Source organism: Podarcis muralis, chromosome 2 (assembly GCF_964188315.1).
Source record: "Podarcis muralis chromosome 2, rPodMur119.hap1.1, whole genome shotgun sequence".
NCBI lineage: Eukaryota > Metazoa > Chordata > Lepidosauria > Squamata > Lacertidae > Podarcis > Podarcis muralis.
In genome coordinates, this window is record NC_135656.1 from 116,193,713 (window position 1) to 116,216,274 (window position 22,562).

Consider the following 22,562-nt stretch of genomic DNA (forward strand, 5'->3'; position numbering starts at 1 on the left):
GGCCGTGGACTGCTAATGTGTTGTGCACTGTGCTGTGGGTTTGAATCCCACCCTCACAGGATGCTTGCAAGCTTTTGGCTGCCTGCGCCTTCTTTGCATGTCAGCAGAGAAAATGCCAGTCTGGATTTGCACCCAGGTCACTCGCAGCACTGGCAACGTTGAATGAACGCCATACACAGGATTGTCACTGTTGCATGATGAGGCTTCTTTCTACATCAGTGGCGCAACTGAGCGGTCCCTTCTTTGGCATAAATCCTTTCAGGCAAACGGGTAAGCAGCTCCTTAGGTTCCCTCAAGCCCTGAGGATTATTTTGCACACTTATACAGTGGTACCTCAGGTCAAGTACGTTCCGGAGGTCCGTTCTTAACCTGAAACTGTTCTTAACCTGAAGCACCACTTTAGCTAATGGGACCTCTCGCTGCCGCCACACGATTTCTGTTCTCATCCTGAAGCAAAGTTCTTAACCCGAGGTACTATTTCTGGGTTAGCAGAGTCTGTAACCTGAAGCGTATGTAACCCAAGGTACCACTGTACTTTTTCCAGACGACTAGGAGTTAACATCGTGAAGCTGAGGCTCCAGTACTTTGGCCACCTCATGAGAAGAGAAGACTCCCTGGAGAAGACACTGATGCTGGGAAAGATGGAGGGCACAAGGAGAAGGGGGCGACAGAGGATGAGATGGTTAGATAGTGTTTTCGAGGTTACCAGCATGAGTTTTGACCAAACTGCGGGAAGTAGTGGAGGACAGAGGTGCCTGGCGTGCTCTGGTCCATGGGGTCACAAAGAGTCGGACACGACTAAACGACTAAACAACAACAAGGAGTTAACATAACAGAGTTGCGGATCCTAGAGAGGCTGGGGAAAAATAAGTAAACAGCGCAGGGCATCTTCCTCTTCCGCCTCCCGCTTCTCTCCCTCACACTGTGCTGCCAAATAGCCTTTAGGTCTGGAGCCTCTTCTGCCGGTTGCATTCCTGGCTGCGGGTGCAATGCAAAGAAAAAGGACCGTGTGGAGCGGGTGAGCTAAAGCAAGGGAAGGAGAGACAGAAAGCTTAGGAGGAAATAGCTGCTGGGCGGCAGCGGGGAACAGATTTCTGCAGCCGCCAAATGCAGACAAAGAGCTCTGTCTGCATTTGGCGGCTGCAGAAATGGGGCTGGAAGGGAGCTTCTGAGGGAGATTCCAGGCAGGTGTTTGTTTTCTTGGGGAGGGGCTGCAGCTCAGTGGTTAGAGCCTCTGCTTTGCATGCAGAAGGTCCCAGGTCCAATCCCTGGGGCTGGGAAACAGCTCTGTCCGAAACTGCGAAGCTGCTCTAGGAGGTCCCTTCAGCCAAGGTCCCTTCAGCCCCCCCCCCCCTAAAATATTTGAGGGCCTCCTCCCAAAGTTGATGGGCATTGTCATTCAAACGATGTGTGTGTGCCATGTCATGTGATCAATTATGTGGGGTGGGGGTTACCTGTCCCTGACCCCCTCCAATATTTTATTCAAGCTGGCACACCTGGAAGCTGTTGCCTGTCAGTGTTGACAATAGTGACCTGGATGGACCTGGCTCGGTACAGTGGTACCTCAGGTTAAGTACTTAATTCGTTCCGGAGGTCCGTTCTTAACCTGAAACTGTTCTTAACCTGAAGCATCACTTTAGCTAATGGGGCCTCCTGCTGCCGCCGCGCCACCGGAGCAAGATTTCTGTTCTCATCCTGAAGCAAAGTTCTTAGCCCGAGGTACTATTTCTGGGTTAGTAGAGTCCGTAACCTGAAGCATATGTAACCTGAAGCGTCTGTAACCCGAGGTACCACTGTATAAGGCAGCTTACTATGTGAGATCATGGCTAGTAGCCACTGACAGCCTTACCCACTGCGAATTTGTCTTTTCAAACCATTAGACTGTGGCTTTTTTGTTTTGTTTTGTCATGGCAAAGTTAATTATTTCAGTTCTGTTTTGGGTTTTGAATCACGCGTGCACACTGCCTTCGGATGGCTTGTCCTGAAAAGCAGCAAAGGAATACTTGAAATAAAATAATAAAATAAAGAGAGCAAAAACAAGGGTGGGGCAATAACGTGGAGGTAATGAAACATCACAAAGAAACAACTGATACAAATGCATCTTCTAGGGCAGTCTTTGCCAACCTGTGGTGTGTTTTTTGTCATTTTTCTTAGCAACAACTCTGGGGAGGAAACACCCAATTCCAGATATTGCACTCCAAAAGAAAAACAAATGTATAAAAACCAGGAACTCTTCAACTCAATAGCTGTTCCAGTTTAGTCCAAACCAGGAAACTGTAGTTAACTGTTTCAGAACAAGCCAGGGTGTCAACCCATTGTTTGAAGCTGGCTAAATATCTTGGTTTGTTGTGAAGCTTTTAATCATGTCTTCCTGGTTTCAGTTGAAATGGAAACTATAGTGAGTTAAAGAAATCCTGACTTATTTGCTGGCTCCTGCAAACAGAGGAGTAAAGAGGCTGCCCAAAGTTTTGTTTACATCACCTTTGCTAAATCAATATATGATCATTGGAAACATCTAAATGTAAAGCATCGTCCCGTGTTTTCTGTTTTGTTCCAGAAGGTGATGACTTAGACAAGCAGGAGGAAGATCTTTCACTAGAAAGGTGTGAGCTTCCCCATCCTATTATCATCCAAAAGCGGCAAAAGTTCTGGAGTTGAAGAGATGCCGAGAAGTCAACAGGGACAAGAAGGACAACCTGAAAAGGGAACAGAAGGATCTTTCCATTGTGAAGATGGAGATAGTAGTTTAAATGAAAGTACATTACAAGAAGGAATCCTCATACGTAAAGGGGAAAATATGGGCACAGACTGTGGAAAAAGCCTCCATCAGAGTTTTGAGTTTCTTGAGGATGAGAGTGTGGAGACAGGGGGACATCAATATAAATGCTCATCATGCTGGGAAACTTTCCATGACAGAACCCACTTGGATACACATGAGAGAATCCACACTGGAGATAAACCATACGAATGCACAGATTGTGGGAAAAGCTTTAGCACAAGCTATGGGTTTATTGATCATATAAGAGTACACACAGAGGAGAAACCATATATGTGTTCAGATTGCGGTCAGCGCTTCCATCTGAAATCAAACCTTACTGCACACAAGAGAACCCACACAGCAGAGAACCCCTATGAGTGCTCTGAATGCGGGCAAAGCTTTGGTAAGAAATCACATCTTGTCATGCACGAGAGGACCCACACTGGAGAGAAACCCTATCAGTGCTCAGATTGTGGGAAGAGCTTCAGCCAGAAAGGAAATCTCGTTTCCCACATGAGGATCCACACAGGGGAGAAGCCGTATAAATGTTCCCAGTGTGGCAAATGCTTCTCTCATTGCACTTCGCTGATGATGCATGTGAGAACTCACACAGGGGAGAAACCTTACAAATGCTCCATCTGTGAAAAAAGCTTTGTCAACAAGGGAAACCTTGTTTCACATGTGAGAATCCACACAGGGGAAAAGCCCTATGAATGCAGAGATTGTGGGAAAAGCTTTAGCACCAGCTTTCAGTTTATAGAGCATAAAAGGCTACACACGGGGGAGAAACCCTACACGTGCTCAGACTGTGGGCAAAGCTTCAATTCAAAATCAAACCTCATCACACACAAGAGAACCCACACAGGAGAGAAGCCCTATCAGTGTACTGTGTGTGGGAAAGGCTTCCGGGTTAAATCATCCCTTACTAAACATGTGAGAATCCATACAGGGGAGAAGCCCTACGAATGTCCTGAGTGTGGGAAAAGCTTCAACACTAGCTCCCTGCTTGTGAATCACAAAAGGGTTCATACAGGAGAGAAGCCGTATAAATGCTCAGGATGCGGGAGAAGCTTCCGCCAGAAAGGAAACCTTGTTTCACATATGAGAATCCATACAGGGGAGAAGCCATACCGGTGTTCTGACTGTGATAAAAGCTTCATTGATAAAAAGTCGCTTATTAAGCACAAGAGAACCCATACAGGAGAGAAAGCTTACGATTGTAAAGATGGTGGACAACACTTCAGGTGCAACTCGGTGCTTTCATAGCACAGTATAATTCACTGGGCCTGACTGGACCAAGCCTCTCCTTGGTCTGACCTACAAATGCATGGTAGGGGGGAGACTGCAGACTTGGTGCTTTCTCACTGACTCAGCATTTCTTCCCCACCTCTGGAATCACCAGACGTCCACATGGGACCATATATTAAAATACGGATGTGTACTTGGGTTGAATTTGTGTGGTCAGTACCCAGATAGAGTGTAGTCCATTTCTGACCTACATTGGCCATAGAATTGTAGAGGGCAAAGGGACCCTGAGGGTCATCTAGTTCAGCCCCATGCAATGCAGGAATTTCAGACCGCATTGGAAATACTGTGTATTTCTGGGCTGTGCATGGACCAAGTGGGATGTCTCTAGAGGAGGGGTCTGAAAATCAGGACACCTTCAGGAATAGCTGAAACATCTGGGTGTGCTTAGCCTGGAAGAGAGATTGCGGGAAGAGAGATATTATACCAGCCTTCAAATAACCACACAGAATATGGAACAGGCTTGTTTTCTGTGGCTCCAGAGGGCAAGACTTGGGCGGAAAGTGCAGGGAAGCAGGTTTCGGCAAAACATTTATAAGATCTATTCAACATTGGGGCAAAATTAATCAGGAGGCGGTGCTAGGGTTTTTAAAATCTGAAATACAGTGGTACCTCCAGTTGCGAACGGGATCTGTTCCGGAGGTCCGGCCGTATCCCAAAGTTTTCACAACTGGAGAGACCACTTCTGCGCATGCGCACGTGGCGGTAGACCACTTCTGCGTGTGCACGAGTGGCAAAACACTTCTGGGTTTGCCACTTTTCGCAACCCGAAGTTTACATTACCTGAGGGAAACGTAACCCGAGGTTCCACTGTGTGTCATCTGAACCTGTGCACCCTGGATAGTCCGATGTTACTTTCTACCTTAACTGTCAGAGGATGCCCATGCCTCTGAATACCAGTTGCTGGAAATCACAGGAGGGCAAAGGGCTCTTGTTCTCGGGTCCTATTTTTGGGCTTTCCATAGGGGCAAATGGTTGGCCACTGTGAGCAGGATGCGGGACTCGATGCCACCCGATTCAGCAGGGCTCCTCTTACAGCCTTACTCCACATGGATAGTTTCAGAGGTCAGCAGCTACCCAAGTGGGCAGGAAGGGATGATGCGCTGCCAGCTACACATGTGGGCAAGATCAGGGAGAGGTATTGTCCGATCTCGCTGCGATGCCACAACACATCCCATTAGAGCAGCCTTCCCCAAGCTGGTGCCCTCCAGATGTTTTGGATCACAACTCCCATCAGTCTTTGGCCAGCATGGCTGTGCTGTATTAAGAGGAGGGCAAGGGGGGAACTTCTGTTGCCATTTAGAGCAACTTCTCAATTGCCCTTAAATTGGCATCGCCAGCCACCACTGGCCATAGGCAGAAGTGCGATGGGATGAGAGATGGGACGCTTACCTTTGTACAGTAGAGTACATTTGACCCCACAGGCCTGGGGTTCCCCCTCCTGTTTTAAGACCATGTTGGAAACCTCTGGCGTCCCATGGGCATGCAGAAACACAATGGTGGTAGGGATCTGAAATGCATATTCTGTTCTCGTTTATAATAATTTTGATACTGCCTTTTTAAAAACGTTGCTAACAGGAAACACAGTATTTTTCTAGTCTTTTTGTTCAAAGTGCATGGCTACTGAGTGAGAAATAAATAAATCTGGCGCGTTGTAATGGAATGGCACAGCTTAGACCGGGATGGGGAACCAGCAGTCTGTTGCTAGACCCCAGCTCCCCTGATCAATGATCTGTGGCGATGCTGAGAGGGGAGGGGAGGTGATGAGACTTGGGAGTCCAAAACATCTGGAAGGAGTCTGGCTGAGGAACATGTTTTACAGAGAGAGAGAGAAAGAGAGAGAGTTCAATTGCCAGTCTAGAGCAGGCAAGTTGGGCTAGAAATGTAAATGCACCATCTCACAACTTAAAATTTAGTCGATTTATATGAATTGAACTGTTGGTTGGGATGTTAAAACCTTTGTTTTTCTCATTAAATTCTACATTACAAAATATCTGTTGCTCCACGCACTGTCTCATGTACGGATGACCACTGCCCTGTGCAGTGAACTGCAGAACATCACCCCTGGAGGCACACTCCATTGTCTCTCGAGACAAGACAGATGCCAACATGAGTCGATACCAGTGACTCATGCTGGTCTGATGAGGTATTTTGCTCAACCAAAAACTCTGTACAGACAAATCCTTCAAAATAATAAATAAAAATTAACTTTTTATTATGCTCGTATATTTCATGTCAGCTCTTGGGCAAGTAACAGACTCCAAAAGATAAATTAAAACACAGATAACTTAGACACAGTTAAAACACGGCGAAAGACACTAGAACTGATATCCCTCCAACACAATCAGACGTTAACTTATGGCCGAGTGTATACATTCTCCAACAGAGCTAGAAAAGCATTTCAAATATCTGTGTGCCCCGGCGACCCAGTGCCTGGGATTCCTCTAGCCCTGTTCATCCAGATAAATATTTGGTGCAATGTCAAAGGGTGGAAAGGGCCACGGAACCGCAGCTGTTCTCAGCCACTTTGCTGGCTTCTCCAATGGCAAGGGCGCTGGGGGTGATCATGGCATCTTCTGCCTCCGCCCAGGTCTCACAAGAGTCTGTCTGAAGAACAGCCAGAGGATGGGCATCAAGGGGACACTTCCTTTTTTGCAACTTCCTCTGTGCATCCTTTTGCCTGCGAACCGCCGCTTGTTCGGGGGTCTCAGTAGCCCGGCGCCGCGCATTCCTTTCGGCTTCAACGCGCCGACGCTGCAGCCGCTGCTCCGGGGTCTGCCGCGCTCTGTGGCGTCTCTGGCGCTGCCTGGCCAGGAGCCTCTTCCGCAGTTCTCGAGTTTCCACGTTGAAGCACACATTCATCTGTATGTACCGATCTGCAAGGATGTCAAAATTGATGCGGGGCGAATTGTGTTTGGGGTTTGTGTTTGGAGGGGAGGGCAGGAAGAAATTGCTTGGATCATGGAAGGTTGAAGTACTGGCAGTGTGAGAATGTTCAAGTCACATTTGTGGCAGACTTCGCTTTACATAGGAAGCTGCCTTTTGCTGAGCGAAACCATCTGCTCTGACTGGGGCAGCTCTCCAAAGTTTCATTCAGGGGACATTCGCAGGGCTACTTGGGAGTCATCTTGGACTCACAGCTGTCCATGGAGGCGCAGGTCAATTCTGTATCCAGGGCAGCTGTCTACCAGCTCCACCTGGTGCGCAGGCTGAGACCCTACCTGCCCGCGGACTGTCTCGCCAGAGTGGTGCATGCTCTGGTTATCTCCCACTTGGACTACTGCAATGCGCTCTACCTGGGGCTACCTTTGAAGGTCACCCGGAAACTACAACTAATCCAGAAGGCAGCAGCTAGACTGGTGACTGGGAGCGGCCGCCAAGACCACATAACATCGGTCTTGAAAGGCCTACATTGGCTCCCAGTATGTTTCCGAGCACAATTCAAAGTGTTGGTGTTGACCTTTAAAGCCCTAAACGGCCTTGGCCCAGTATACCTGAAGGAGCATCTCCACCCCCATCGTTCTGCCTGGACGCTGAGGTCCAGCGCCGAGGGCCTTCTGGCGGTTCCCTCATTGCGAGAAGCAAAGCTACAGGGAACAAGGCAGAGGGCCTTTTCAGTAGTGGCACCGGCCCCATGGAACACCCTCCCAACAGATGTCAAAGAGATAAACAACTACCTGACATTCAGAAGACATCTTAAGGCAGCCCTGTTCAGGGAAGTTTTTAATGTATGACATATTAGTGTATTTTTGGTCTTTATGGAAGCCGCCCAGAGTGGCTGGGGAAACCCAGCCAGATGGGCGGGGTACAAATAATAAATTATTATTATTATTATTATTATTATTATTATTAGTTTGAGATGCTGAGTTTTGAACTTGGGACCTTCTGCACCCAAAGTAGATGCACTGCCACCTGGCTATGGCACTCCCCTTATCTGCTATCATGGTTCTTCAAATAAATGCTCAGTCTGTCCTGAACCCAGAATAGTTTCAATTAAACTCAGACTTGGAGAGGTTGAAACCTAGTCCAGCACTTCAACAGTAAACATAGTAAAAGGTAAAGGTTAAAAGAAGCAGTAACCTGGAAAGTTCAAGTACTGTCAGGCTTTTGAAGGCTTCAAATGACTAAGCCTTTGCTGAGCCAACCTTCCTGTGTTCAGCCAGCAGAGCTCCCTGGGAGCTGTCCAGAGTCCTGATATAATCTTGCTTTGACATGGAAGAGGCTGTGGTATTCATGTGGGTGGCACTATGGGTTAAACCACAGAGCCTAGGACTTGCCGATCTGAAGGTCGGCGGTTTGAATCCCTGTGACGGGGTGAGCTCCTGTTGCTCGGTCCCTGCTCCTGCCAACCTAGCAGTTCGAAAGCACGCCCCAAAGTGCAAGTAGATAAATACCGTATTTTTCGCTCTATAAGACGCACCAGACCACGAGACGCACCTAGTTTTTGGAGGAGGAAAACAAGAAAAAAAATATTCTGAATCTCAGAAGCCAGAACAGCAAGAGGGATCGCTGCGCAGTGAAAGCAGCAATCCCTCTTGCTGTTCTGGCTTCTGGGATAGCTGCGCAGCCTGCATTCGCTCCATAAGACGCACACACATTTCCCCTTACTTTTTAGGAGGGAAAAAGTGAGTCTTATAGAGCAAAAAATACGGTAGGTACCGCTCCGGCAGGAAGGTAAACAGCGTTTCCGTGCGCTGCTCTGGTTCACCAGAAGCGGCTTAGTCATGCTGGCCACATGACCTAGAAGCTGTACGCCGGCTCCCTTGGCCAATAAAGTGAGATGAGCGCTGCAACCCCAGAGTCGGCCACGACTGAACCTAATGGTCAGGGGTCCCTTTACCTTTTACTTTTACTGACATGGAAGAGGCTGTGGTATTCATGGCCATTTTCCTTTTGGTCTCCGAGCCAAGAGTGAATTTTATTAAAGAATGTTTAAGCACTTTCAGTTGCTCCAAAACATTCCAAAATATTTTTTTTAAAAAATGTTTTGCATGCAGAAGGTCTCAGGTTCAATAATAATAATAATAATAATAATAATAATAATTTATTATTTATACCCTGCCCATCAGGCTGGGCTTCCCCAGCCACTCTGGGCGGCTTCCAACAAAATATTAAAATACAGTAATGCATCAAACATTAAAAGCTTCCCTAAACAGGGCTGCCTTCAGATGTCTTCTAAAAGTCTGGTAGTAGTTGTTCTCTTTGACATCTGGTGGGAGGGCGTTCCAAGGGCGGGTGCCACTACTGAGAAGGCCCTCTGCCTGGTTCCCTGTAAGAGTCCAATCCCTGGCCTCTTCAAGTAGTGCTGGGAGAGGCTTCTGTTTGCAGCCTTGGAAACCCCAATGGGCTGACTCGTTACAAGGCAACTTCTGATGTGCCTATGTGACTGAGAGAGAGCAGCTGGCCTGGGGCAACCCAGCGTATTTTTCGCTCTATAGGACGCACTGGACCATAGGACGCGCCTTGTTTTAGAGGGGGAGAAGAAGAAACCCCCCCCTCTCTGCTCAGCGCCCCTTCAGCAAAGCGGCAGGAGAAACGGAGCCCCTTCCATTTCTCCTCCCGCTTCGCTGAAGGGGTGCTGCGCAGCTCTCCCTCTCTGCTGAAGCCAGAAGAGTCTTGCTCTCCTGGCTTCAGCAAAAGGAACCCAAAGCCTGCAGAGCGCAGTGGGAATGCGCTCTGAAGGCTTCAGGTGGCTAATCCCTGGAGACGGAGCGTTCCCTCTGCGCTTCGGAGGCTTCGGGTTGCTATCGCTGAAGCCAAGGAGCCTGCATTCGCTCCATAGGACGCACACACATTTCCCCTTAATTTTTGGAGGGGGAAAAGTGTGTCCTATAGAGTGAAAAATACGGTAGGTTTACAAATTGAAGCCCTTACATTTTTCCTTCTCTGCAGCTAACAGCAGCTCTGGAGGAAAGCAATCTACTTAAGGGCTGCTTTGAAGGAGACAAGGTTTAGCATCCCCTCCTCACACACTCCTACTTCCCCAGCACAAGTGCAAAAGCCATGGTTTAATGCAGTGTTTCCCAACCTTTTTTGGGCAAAGGCACACTTGTTTCATGAAAAAAATCTCGAGGCACACCACCATGCCAGATGGGGAAAAGTCACTTTTTACTTATGTAAAAAAAAATAAAAAAATAGTAACAGCATAGAAGGTAATGGTTATCTCTTTGATGTCTGATGGGAGGGCATTCCACAGGGCGGGCGCCACTACCGAGAAGGCCCTCTGCCTGGTTCCCTGTAACCTCACTTTTCACAGTGAGGGAATTGCCAGAAGGCCCTTGGCACTGGATCTCAGTGTCTGGGCTGAACGATGGTGGCGGAGACGCTACTTCAGGTATACTGGACCGAAACCGCTTAGGGCTTTAAAGGTCAGCACCAACACTTTGAATTGTGCTCGGAAAGGTACTGGGAGCCAATGTAGGTCTTTCAAGACTGTCGTTACGTGGTCTCGGCGGCAGGTAGCAGCGCTCACAGCTTACGGACTGCACCGTGTAACAGGTGTCTGGCCCAGCAGCCTAAGGCGGACAAGCCACTGAAACAGGCATTCAGAATCCATTCATTTCATAAAACCTGCAGGGCTCAATCTCTGTGTTTGTGTATGTGTGTGTTTCTGTTTGGCCCAAGGGTCTGGGGGTGGGAGAGAGCTCTTTAGCATGATGCTTTTAAAACAATTAAATTATCAACAAACAAACCTGATGATACGAATAGCAACGTCAGGTGCTAGGGGGGGGGGGGAGAAGGGGGCCTACTCAGAAGTAAATACTGCGTCCAGGCGCAATTAGCGCTGATTTAAGGTGCACCAAGACTGCCTAAAAACCTCACCAAAGATATGCAACAAAGCGCTTCGTTGCAGAGGGGAGAGTTTGTGCACCGTGGAGGCTGGAGGGCTTCTATTCTACATGCGGGGGTTGGGGGGGCGAGGAAAATGTGCTCCGTGGTGGGGCGGGGAAGGCAAAGTTGCAAAAGCGCCCTGCTCCTTCTTCCGCGGAGGGAAACGCTCCTGCGGAGGCGAGAGGCAGCGAGGAGGCGATGAGGTGAGGCTTTTGTGAGGTAGGGAGAGGAAAGACGGGGGAGGGAACCCAAGGAGGATTTGCACGAGAGGGAATGAAGGGGAAACGCGCCTCCCACGTGGAGCACTTTTCCCCGGGAAATGCACGGGGTGGGGTCGTGGCTGATCCGTGCTGCGCGCTCGCGTCGTGCGGCCCAAAGTGCTGCAGGATCGCCAATGCAAGACCCCCTTTTAAAACCTCCCCCTCCCCCAGCTCTGGAAAAAAAGGGGGAAGGGGATGGCGTCGGCGTCGGGGTGCGGAGGCTGCCCGTGCCCGGCCAGGCGTCGGTGGCGGTGTCAGCGCTGCTGCAGTGGCTGCTCCTCCTGCGAGCAGTGAGTGGAGCGCAGCCGCAGCGGCGGCGGGGGGCGCGCGCGCTAGGGCGCAAGGCTGGCGGTGGCGGCGGGGAGCCCGGCGGAGGAAGGAACTTGTCCCTTCCCTCTGGACTAGCGCCCCCCGCAGATGTTGCGCCCGGTGCGACTGGCACCCCTGGCACCCCCGCTACGCCACTACTCCCACGGCACACTAGGCAACGTCCGGCGGCACACTAGTGTGCCGCGGAACACCGGTTGGGAAACACTGGTTTAATGACCTCGGAAATGTCATTAATGAATGAATCAGGCACCAGAACCCTTACTTAGTAAGTTGATGTCGACCTCATCCTCTGTTTTGGCCTCCAGGGGGAGCCTCTGCATCGTCTTTGGGGAATCTGAAGGGGCTCCAGATGACTCCAGAGAATTCAGCTCATCCTCTGGTGGGAACAACACCTGCAATTCAAATAGGCATCTATTGTTCAGTGAACAAAGTGCAAACGACAAGGGACTAGGACCTTCTCTGGCCTAGAGGAAAAATCAAGTGGCAGTTGCAAGAAGGTGGGAACCAGGGTCAACGTCGGGTGGACTTTTGTGTGATTACAAATATCTAAACAAAATGACTAAATTGTCTGCTGCTCTATTTTTCCACGGGGAAATTTCCCACTTTTAGAAACACACCCACCCCCTCAATTAGGCAGTAACGTAATGAATGAATGAGGAGGGACTCAATGGTAGAGCATCTACTTTGCATGCAAAAGGTTGCGGGTTCAATCCCCGACATCTCCAGGCAGGGATGAGAAAAGGATCCCTGGCTGAAAATTTCCAGAGCTGCTTCCAGTCTGTGTAGACGGGACTGAGCTAGATGCACCAACAGCTTGACTCAGGAAATACAGGAAGCCGCATTAGGCTAACACAATCCCAAGCAAACTGGGCTTTTGGGGTGGATTCAACGCCAATCGAAGCTGCAATATACTTTTTTTCAGGGACCTCTCCCTAAAAAGTACCGTATTTTTCGTCCCATAGGACGCACTGGCCCATAGGACGCACCTAGTTTTTTTGGGGGGAAATAAAGGAAATTTCCCCCCCTTTATTTCCCCCCCAAAACCAGGTCGGGGAATCCAAAGCAGGTCGGGGAACAGCGGGATGGTGGCGCTCCGCCTCCCCGCTGTCCCCCGAGCTTGTGGGGCTGGCGCTGGGGAGAAGCCTCGCTCTCCAAGCTTCAGCGAAAGCCTGCATTCGCCCCATAGGACGCACACACATTTCCCCTTCATTTTTGGAGGGGAAAAATTGCGTCCTATAGGGCGAAAAATACGGTACATCTATTTATTTGCAGAGCTCTTCAAGCATGCTAAAGTTAATATGTCAATAGCTTTTAGTGTCTCCAACCTCCACCACCCGCCCCTTAAAATGTGAACAATGGAAGGGAAATCTGTTCTATTTTGCCATCATGTCTCAGAAAACAATATAATAAAAATAATTTCCATGCAAAGCTTTGAAATGGTCTGAATGTAACAATTAAGCCACGCTGCTTTTTTTACCCTAATCAGACATTCGAATTCAATTACATTGGGATATTGAGAAATACCTTTGAGGTCTTTATACAGCACATAGAAGCATAATGTGAGTTGTATCAAGCTAATAATGGATGAGATGAATATGCCTGTGGAAAACGTTAAAATTTTCAGAGGAATCTATTCTTTTGAACAACATGCCTGCTATATGGAATTTGACAACTGGACAGCTCCATTTAATCAATAGATATGACTAGACATGCAAGTTATGAATGGATTGTTTACGGACGCAGACTTTGCATGGACAAGTAGAATGACATTTGGAATGCATTTATACAAAATATACTAGGTTAAAAATAAACATATATGTATATGGATAGTAATAACACCTATACATTAGATAAGCATTTATATGGAACTGGAACTGTTAACTCTTGCAATGATATAGTACTATATAGCTTTATTTTTATTTTATAATAAAAGCTATGTCAGGGGTGGGGGACTTTTTTCAGCCCAAGGGCACAAATTCCTATCTGAGCAACCTTCTGAGATCAGTGGTGGGTGGAGCCAGAGGCAAAAATGGGCAGAGCACTGAGGAGGAAAGTTTGTAAAAGAGGGCGGGCATGCTATTAAGATGGGAGCATACGATGCTGCCTTATAATGAGTCAGACCATTGGTCCATCTCACTCAATACTGTCTACACTGATTGGCCACGGCTCTCCTCAGCCACACTGGGAGATCTTTGCCAACACTTTACTGGACAAGCTAGGGATTGATGTTCTGTGACTGAGCTACAGCTTTTCCTGGAGGTGGCTGGGATGACCACAAAGGCTGGCACACCCACCTTTGGCTCCTGTCTCTTGGGCTCCTGTGGCCTCAGGAGGAAGACCTCTGCCAGGGCCACCGCCTGGGCACAAGTCTCTGGACGGCGTTCCCTAACCCAGCTCTCCATCTCTACAGGGAGGACGCTCAGAAACTGCTCCAGGATCAGCAAATCCAAGATCTGCTCCTTTGAGCGCCTCTCCGGCTTCAGCCACTGGTGGCAAACCTCCCAGAGCCTCTTGCAGACGTCTCGGGGCCTCTCAGCTTGCCGACAGCTGAACTGCCGGAAACGCTGGCGCAGAGCCTCCACGCTGGCAGCGTCCTCGTGAAGCCCCTCCTCTTCTGCTTTCTCGGAGGAGTCCGCGTTGTCAGAAGCCTGCTGAGCTTCTCTGCTCAGGCCTGCCTGCCTTTGGGTGACCCACAGTCCTTTGGGCCACTGGCTGACATCGCTCCTTCCCGTCGTTGAGAGGACCCTGCCGTCCTCCTCTGCAGGCTTCCCCGAGGCAGGTGGGGTCTGTGGGTTCTTCCACCCTGAGGGAGGGGACTGCATTGTCCTAAGGAAGTCCTGCAACTGTGCTTCCCAGCGCTCTCGCTGCCCCTCCTCAGGCTCCAGTTTAATTGGCTGCAATGCTGCTGCCCCTTCCAGTGACTCCCCTGTGGTCTCCATCTGGACCACATGAAGGTCTCCTTCTTGTGCTGCCAAATCCTCTCCCAATTTGGCTTGTCCTTGGTCCTGCATCTTCCTTTTTGCTTTGGGCCGCACCTGAGCTGGAAAGGAGAAAGCAATGGGTTTTATCATCAGCACAAGCCAGGAGTAGCCAATGTCGTGTCTTCCTTCCAGTGCTTTTCCAACTGCACTGGCTCCCGGTGGAGTATCGGGTCAGGTTTAAGGTGCTGGTTTTGACCTTAAAAGCCCTTTGTGGCTTAGGGCCCTCGTATTTACGGGACCACCTCTCCTGGTATGCCCTGCAGAGGACCTTAAGGTCCATGAATAATCATAGTTTAGAGGTCCCAGGCCCTAAGGAAGTCAGATTATCCTCCACCAGGGCCAGGGCCTTCTCAGTGATGGCTCCAACCTGGTGGAATGCTCTGTCTCAATAGACGAGGGCCCTGCAGGATTTAACTTCCTTCTGCATAGCCTGTAAGACAGAGTTATTCTGCCTGGCTTTCAATTTGAACTTAGCCTGGTCTTTTATTCCCCTTCCTTCCCTCCCCCTCCCCGTTTTATGAAGATTACCCGCTCTGGGATCCCCAGCTAATTCTCCCCTGGTCTCCTCGCTGGCCCAAATAGGACTAATTTAGCCAGCTAGCCCTGGTGATCATCTAATGTTTATTGGATGGATTTCCCCCCTAAATTGATTTTTGAATTCTGAATTTATTGTTATTCACGTTTTAGACTGTATTTTATGCTGTTTTTTGTTGCATCAATTAAGTGATTTAAATTGGTTGTTAACCGCCCTGAGCCCGGTTTTCTGAACCGGGAAGGGTGGGGTATAAATAAAAATTTATTTATTTATTATATTATACTGCCGGACTCCAACTCCCATCAGGGCTAGAAGGCATGGCCAATGATATGGGATGGTGGGACTTGTAGCCCATCAAGATCTGCAAGGCACCATTTTGATTAAAGGTCTAATTCTCATCCTAAAGGTCTCATTCTCACAGAAGTGGCAACCTCCCAGTCATCTGGTCCCGGGAACCACCCACCAACAGAGCCTCTGTCTTATCTGGATTGAGCTTCAGTCTGTTGGCTCTCATCTAGTCCAATACTGAGGCAAGACACCAGTTTGTTGGGAATCACAAGCGTAGAGAGTGGTGCAGTTGTACTCAGGTCCTGCTTGGGGTCTTCTCACAGGCGATTGGCTGATTACTGTGAGAACAGGATGCTAAATTATGAGGGGCCTTTGGCTTGAGCCAGCCAGGCTCTACTTAGGGACTTATGTGAGCTTCATGGCCGGATGGGGATTTGAACCCTGCTCTCCCAGATTGTAGTCCAACACTCTAACCACTACACCACATTGAGGAACAGATCTTTACCCAACATGATGGCTCTACTTTTGCCTTTCCGCAGTCCTTCTGTGCAAAGTTGTGCTATTGGCTCCTCCTCTGCCTCTGGTGAGCTAGCAACCGCCTCTTCAAACATCAGGTTAACCTAATAATAAAAAACGAAGGATTTATAGAGCATGTTAAGCAAAGCACCCAAAGCAGTTTGTGAGATTTTGACAACTCTGCAAAATAGGCCAGTATTGTTATTTATATTGTTTAGAAGCAAGATACAGTCAGACCTTGGTTTTCGAATGGAATCCGTTCCGGGAGTCCATTTGACTACCAAAATGTTTGAAAACCAAGGAGCGGCTTACAATTGGCTGCAGGAGCTTCCTGGACTCAGTCGGAAACCACAGAAGCCGCCTCGGATATTCGTCTTCCGAAAAACGTTGGCAAACTGGGACACTCACTTCTGGGTTTGCAGTGTTCAGGAGCCAAAACGTTTGAGTCACAAGGTGTTCAACAACCAAGGTACGATTGTATTACAAAATGAAATAGGGAGTAAAAACAAAGAAAAAACAATAAAATTTGTTTCCTCTAAAATTTGTATCCTGAACTGCCTTGTGTATAGTAACATAGAAACACCGTGTGCAAATCAAAAGTGAAATGAAATGAAATTATAAACTGAAGTGTCAGGTACCTGGAAGTGTCCTCCGCAGCCTCCCTACAAAGATTGTCTCTGGGGCCCCTTGAAGGATTCACAAAGAAAGAGATGTTCTCACCTGCTGCTTCTGCTCTTCAAGCTCCTGTGACCCAAGCAGGAAATCCTCTGCCAGAATCACTGCCTGGGCGCAAGTCTCTGGGCCATGCCCCTGAACCCAGATCTGCATCTCCAGGGGCAGGATGGCCAGGAACTGCTCCAGGATCACCAGCTCCAGGATCTGCTCCTTGGTGTGCTCTTCTGGCCTCAGCCACTGGTGGCAAAGCTCCTGGAGATGCCTCCACAACCCCATGGGTCCTTCGGCTTCTCGATAGCAGAAGTGCCTGAAGTTGTGGTAGCGTGCCTCCAAGCTGCCTAGGTCTGGACTCTCTTCTTTCACTCTTGCAGGAGAATCCAGGCGATGCTCACAGACCTTGAGGGATCCTCTCGAAAAGTCTGGCAGGGTTCGCTTCGTAAGCTCGCTCCGAGGCCACTGAGTGGTGTCTGTCACTCCACTGGCAGACAGAATGAGCAAATCCCTAGGGCCCTCTTCAGACTCAGGATCAAGCAAGCATGGATCATCATGTTCTGTGTGAGGGGGTTGTGCCGGCTGCATGAAGCCTTGCCAATGGGTTTCACAGTACCCGTCCTCTGGTTCCTCCTTTATTGGGAATGGAGACAGCCTTCTTGACAGCTCTTCAGTGGTCTCAACCTGGACAACACGCAGGTCCCTTCCTCCCGCCTCAGGCATCTCCCCTGTTTCAGGCTCTTCAAGGTCTTGGTCCTCCATTTTGACTTCTGGTGGTATCCAGTGCCCTGTAAATAAAAGACTTCTTAGATCAGGCACATCAGAACTATGTATAGTGGTACCTCAGTTTTCAAGCGTCTCAGTGGCAGAACGTTTCGATTTTCGAACGCTGAAAACCTGGAAGTAATTGCTTCTGTTTTCGAATGCACCTCAGAAGTCGAATGGCTTCTGCAGTGTGTTTTTCAATTTCTTCAATTGAACTTGTAGCCAGCCCTTTGCGCTTCGGTTTTTGAACGTTTCAGAAGGGATGAGGAACCTTTTGTTTTTTCCTAGCAAGGGTTGAATTCTCTCAGTGGTCGTCTGTCAAGGGCTGTGTACTGGTAGTGGGCAGGGAGGGCTTCAGTGAGAAAGCCAGAACTGGATGGGGCCCAAAAGGAGGTGGGGCACCCCGTTTTATTTCTCTCTCTTTCTGCCACATTTGTTTCTCTTCACTTTCACCCCTCCTTGTACATGGAATTTGACTGAAGACAATTCTGAGCTCAACAGACCAACAGTCTGACTAAATATTTCTTATAAAGCAGTGCACGGTAACAGAAAAATTAAACGCATTCATCATAGCAATCTGTAAAACACAATTTAAAACTCGCTCCCTGCTCCCCTGGACAGAATACCTGACAGACACAGGAAGAACAAGGATATAGTCTGAGGGCCTCACCTGTAGTTTTATAAATAATTTAATGTGTCAATACGAATGGAAATTGTTAATATTTCAATTGTTGTATAAGGGATTGGTATTTTGACCAGAGTGTAATTGAAATTACAGTGGTACCCCGCAAGACGAACACCTCGCAAGATGGAAAACCCGCTAGACGAAAGGGTTTTCCGTTTTGGAGGCGCTTCGCAAAACGAATTTCCCTATGGGCTTGCTTCGCAAGACGAAAGCCCATAGGGAAATCTCTGGGGACCTCTTTTAAATGCTAGCGGTGGGGAGCAAAGCCTTCCCCCCCCCCTCCGGCCTTCAGAAGAGGTCCTTAGGAAGGCTGGCGGGGGCCGAAAGGCTTTGCTCCCCACCGCCAGCATTTTAAAAGCAGTCCGGGATAGCAGGGAAGCGCTTCCCGCTATCCCGGACGGCTTTTGAAGGCAGGAGAGGTCCGCGAAGCCTGGGCGCGCTGATCTCAGCGCGCGCAGGCTTCGGCATGCCGGCAACTCTCCGCAAGCAGCGGCAGCGCTGCCACTGCTTGCGGAGAGGTCCGCGAAGCCTTGGCCGGACAGCTTTTGAAGGCAGGCGGGGGGGAGCAAAGACTTTCGCCCCCGCCAGCCTTCAGAAGAGGTCCTGGACCTCTTCTGAAGGAGGGTGGGGGGCAAATGTCTTTGTCCCCCCTGCCTGCCTTCCCAGGGGCTTTTAAATCGCCCCGGACAGTGGAGAAGTCCTCCGCTGTCCCGGGGCGATTTTAAAATGCCGCCCGCCAGCATTTTAAGATCGCCCCGGACAGCGGAGAAGCCCTCCGCTGTCCTGGGGTTTTTTAAAATGCTGGGGGTGGGAAGAAAAGCCCTTGTCCCCCCCCCCCCCAGCCTTCAGAAGAGGTCGGGGGACAGACTGTCCCCGGACCTGGTCTGAAGTCGGTTTCCCTAGGAACGCATTAATTGATTTTCAATGCATTCCTATGGGAAACCGTGCATCGCAAGACGAAAAACTCGCAAGAAGAAAAAACTTGCGGAACGAATTAATTTCGTCTTGCGAGGCACCACTGTAATAAGATTTTGGAACGCAGAAATAAAGTAAATCATCAAACCATCAATTCTAGCATGCAGGCACCTAAATTATATAATTTGGTATCTGAATGATTGGTATTGGTAATTGTATTATAATTTGGCATTGTTATAATGAGGCAAATATTGGATTATTGTAAATGAAAATTAATAACAATTATTATAAAATTAAAAATAAAACTCGCTCCCCCACCTGCCTCCTGGCCACCATTAACAACCAAAGTGATAAACACCCAGGGATGACATTAAACTCAACCCAGGAAGACCCACAAAAATGCCTTTCTGTAGCTTTTACCAAATGTTTGGTGTGGCGTAAGTGGCGATGCCTGAGAGGACCCTGCCTTCCTCAGCACCTCCTCAGCATCTTTCCTCCTTTGCCTCATGAGGCGCATCCTCTTCCAGGAGTCTTCCCTGTGCTTCTTTTGGTATGCGCTGTCCAGCTTCCGGTCTTCCCTGATCATCTTCATTGCTCTCCTCGCCTTCTCTCGCTCAAGGAGTCTCTGCTCGTCGCTTTGCCTCGCCCGGCTCTCTCTCTTCCTCTCGGCGGCGCTCTTGCTCATCGTGCAGAAAACCGGCACTCTCCCTTCAGCAGTTGTTTCGTGGAGTTTTATATATTTGAAAATTCATGAAACGACAGGTGACTGGGCTTCGCGTCATAGAGGCTGGCTCCCATCATTTCCCGACATGGTTTTTGTTCTGAAAGGCGAAGGAAGGGACTGTGTTCAGCTCTGGGGTGGATCCATCTCTTTGGCCTAGTTGGGAAGAGTCAGAGACTGGTGTTTTTCAGTATCAAATGCCTCTTTGAACATTAGCAGTATAACCTGTATATATATATTTCTAATTAAATAACCCTGATACTTAACATTGGCCATTAAGAGACAACAGAGATAAGAGATAATACTACTTTTTAAAAAATGTTTAAATATTGCTATACTGTATACATTTCCCTGATATTTTATGTGGAGGCAGTAAACAGTTCCTTTTATAAAATAAATAATGTGATGAAAATTATCTCCCAAACATAATCTGTTTAGCTCGGACTGTGTGTGCGTGCGCCCACAGGTAACAGATTTAACTATATTCAAAACCAACTAAAAATTAGCTTTTATTAACCCTCACTTTTTAATAATTCTTTTTTAAAGAGAGAAGCTGAATATGAAATAGGGCATTTGATTACAATAGATCTGATCATTAATCCCACAATGCACGCACACCTGCTTAATCTGTGTAATCTGCTCAGAGGCTGCTTGGCTGTGGTTGCCATGGAAACCAGGAAACATCGAGGCCTAAATCCTGCTAAAGTTAATTTGGACGAAAACTTCCTTCTCACAAGTAGCGGAGGAGGTCATGAAACCTTTTCTGAGTCTCCTAATGAGGAGGTGAACTGACATGACATACACACACACACACACACATACACACACACACAAAACAAACAAACAAACAAACAAACATATCTTGCACATAGAAAAGTATCTGCTCAGGAAGAAGCTTCTGGCCTAGACTTTTCTGACATACTAGTTTTCCCACATACAGGTAATCCTGCTATATTTTAATGGAGAAACATTCAGTCATGTGAGCCTTCACCCGTTGTCTAAAGCGGCACAGTTAAGGTTTGCCTCCTTGTCTGATGTACGTGGCTACCAATGTCAAACCTTTAAAAGTAGTCATTTGACCACAAAGACCAACTCCAACCCCACTGCTGTGAATGGGGAGCTCATCACAAACTCATTTTAGCTCAAACTGGATAAGAATGAGAGACCCCAGGTGTATAATTTCATTATTTTAATAGTGCTGCTTTAATTGCATTTAACCTTTTAGATTAGCCTTGAATTTCGTGTGTTCTGCATTTGTGAGTCTCTCCCTCCTACACCATCTCTCCTTATCTATTTTTTATTCATTTTATTTCATTTACTGAATTTATATGCCGCCCTGTAGTTTTGTGAGGGGGACGGGGGTCTCCCAGCAACGTTCAGCACCCTTAGGAAACTACAGCTCCCACAATTCTCTGGGGGGGAGCCATGACAGCTGGGAGCAATATGACCCTGCTTGAAATGTGCAACGCAAATGGGGTCCCTGTGTGTGTGTAAAAGCAACTAGATTACCCAGATACATAGAACAGGATTTGTTTTACAATGTGCGAAAGAGGAAAGCATCCTGGCAAGCCACGTGCTTGGACGCAGCTGTTTCAAGGGGCAGATGTCCCCCCTCCCCGCCTGCCCTCCTGATTCCTCTTGTGCATCTGCTTCTCCTACTTGGGGATCGCCTCTTCTGAATCATGCTTCCCCCCCCCGCCCCCCGACACACACCCCACAACCTCCTTGAACTCACCCTCTCCTTGCAAGGATTTCCACCAGGGGAGGCGGGCAGGAAGTCCCCGGGCAACACGCCTTGCACGATTATGATCGCAGGCTGGAATGTGCAAAAGGGAAGTTTTTTGGTGTGTGTGTGGGTTGTGGGGGGTGGGTTTCCCTGCCGAGAAAGGGAAAAGGGGGGGGGGCGGGACAGGAAAGTGACATGCATTGCTCCCTTTTCCCATTTCAGGAGCTCTCTAGGCAAGAGAACTCTCTGCATTTAACCCGTTCAGTCTCTTTTCAGGAAAGTTGACTTTTCCTTATGGAGCGGGGAGTCAAGACAAAGGCCAACTAAGTCCTACTGCAGATGCTGACAGCAGCCACGAAATTAAAAGACGCCTGCTTCTTTGGAGAAAAGCAATGACAAACCTAGACAGCATCTTAAAAAGCAGAGACATCACCTTGCCAACAAAGGTCCGTATAGTTAAAGCTATGGTTTTCCCAGTAGTGATGTATGGAAGTGAGAGTTGGACCATAAAGAAGGCTGATCGCCGAAGAATTGATGCTTTTGAATTATGGTGCTGGAGGAGACTCTTGAGAGTCCCATGGACTGCAAGAAGATCCAACCTATCCATTCTGAAGGAAATCAGCCCTGAGTGCTCACTGGAAGGACAGATCCTGAAGCTGAGGCTCCAAGACTTTGGCCACCTCATTAGAAGACTCCCTGGAAAAGACCCTGATGTTGGGAAAGATAGAGGGCACAAGGAGATGACAGAGGATGAGATGGTTGGACAGTGTTCTCGAAACTACCAGCATGAGTTTGACCAAACTGCGGGAGGCAGTGGAAGACAGGAGGGCCTGGTGTGCTCTGGTCCATGGGGTCACGAAGAGTTGGACATGACTAAACGACAAAACAGCAACAAAGTCCTACTCAGAGTAGACCCACTGAAACTAATGAACCTAAGTTAATCTATTAACTTAGAATCATAGAAACAAAACCTCTACAATACCTTGGATAGCTCAGTTGGTTGGGCAAAGGATATTCCTGCGTTGCTGGGGATTTTACTAGATGACAATTGTGGTCCCTTCTAACTAATTCTACAATTCCATAGGATTGTCAAGTTGGAAGGGACCCCAATGGTCATCTAGTCCAACCCCCTGCAATGCTGGAATCAACTAATGGGCTCTTAGTGTCAGAAAGTTCTTCCTGGTGTTCAGCTGGAATCTTCTTTCTCGTAACTTGAACCCAATGGTTCTGGTCTCACCCTCTGTGGAGCAGGAGAAAACAAGCTTGCTCCATCTTCCATG

At 48.4% G+C, this 22,562-nt stretch overlaps 2 protein-coding genes across 4 annotated transcripts; one reads left to right on the forward strand and one right to left on the reverse strand.

Annotated features, from left to right (window-relative positions):
• Positions 1–869: 869 nt before the first annotated feature.
• Positions 870–6,276, forward strand: LOC114592305 (uncharacterized). The gene is made up of 2 exons (XM_028720378.2): positions 870–1,018; positions 2,558–6,276. Exon 2 carries the CDS (start codon positions 2,663–2,665, stop codon positions 4,022–4,024), a length of 1,362 nt encoding a protein of 453 aa, XP_028576211.2. The 5' UTR covers positions 870–1,018; positions 2,558–2,662; the 3' UTR covers positions 4,025–6,276.
• On the reverse strand, positions 6,248–21,432 carry LOC114592161 (uncharacterized). Of its 3 annotated transcripts, none has more exons than XM_028720086.2 (7): positions 21,292–21,432; positions 19,256–19,656; positions 16,525–17,258; positions 15,794–15,908; positions 13,779–14,524; positions 11,747–11,876; positions 6,248–6,939 (listed from the first exon to the last, which is right to left on the reverse strand). In XM_028720086.2, exons 2-7 carry the CDS (start codon positions 19,518–19,520, stop codon positions 6,545–6,547), a joined length of 2,385 nt encoding a protein of 794 aa, XP_028575919.2. In that variant the 5' UTR covers positions 19,521–19,656; positions 21,292–21,432; the 3' UTR covers positions 6,248–6,544. The 3 variants fall into 3 exon arrangements, with proteins under 3 accessions (XP_028575919.2, XP_028575916.2, XP_028575920.2); XM_028720083.2 differs by having other exon boundaries at positions 19,256–19,712; XM_028720087.2 differs by lacking the exon at positions 19,256–19,656.
• Between the last annotated feature and the right edge of the window lie 1,130 nt (positions 21,433–22,562).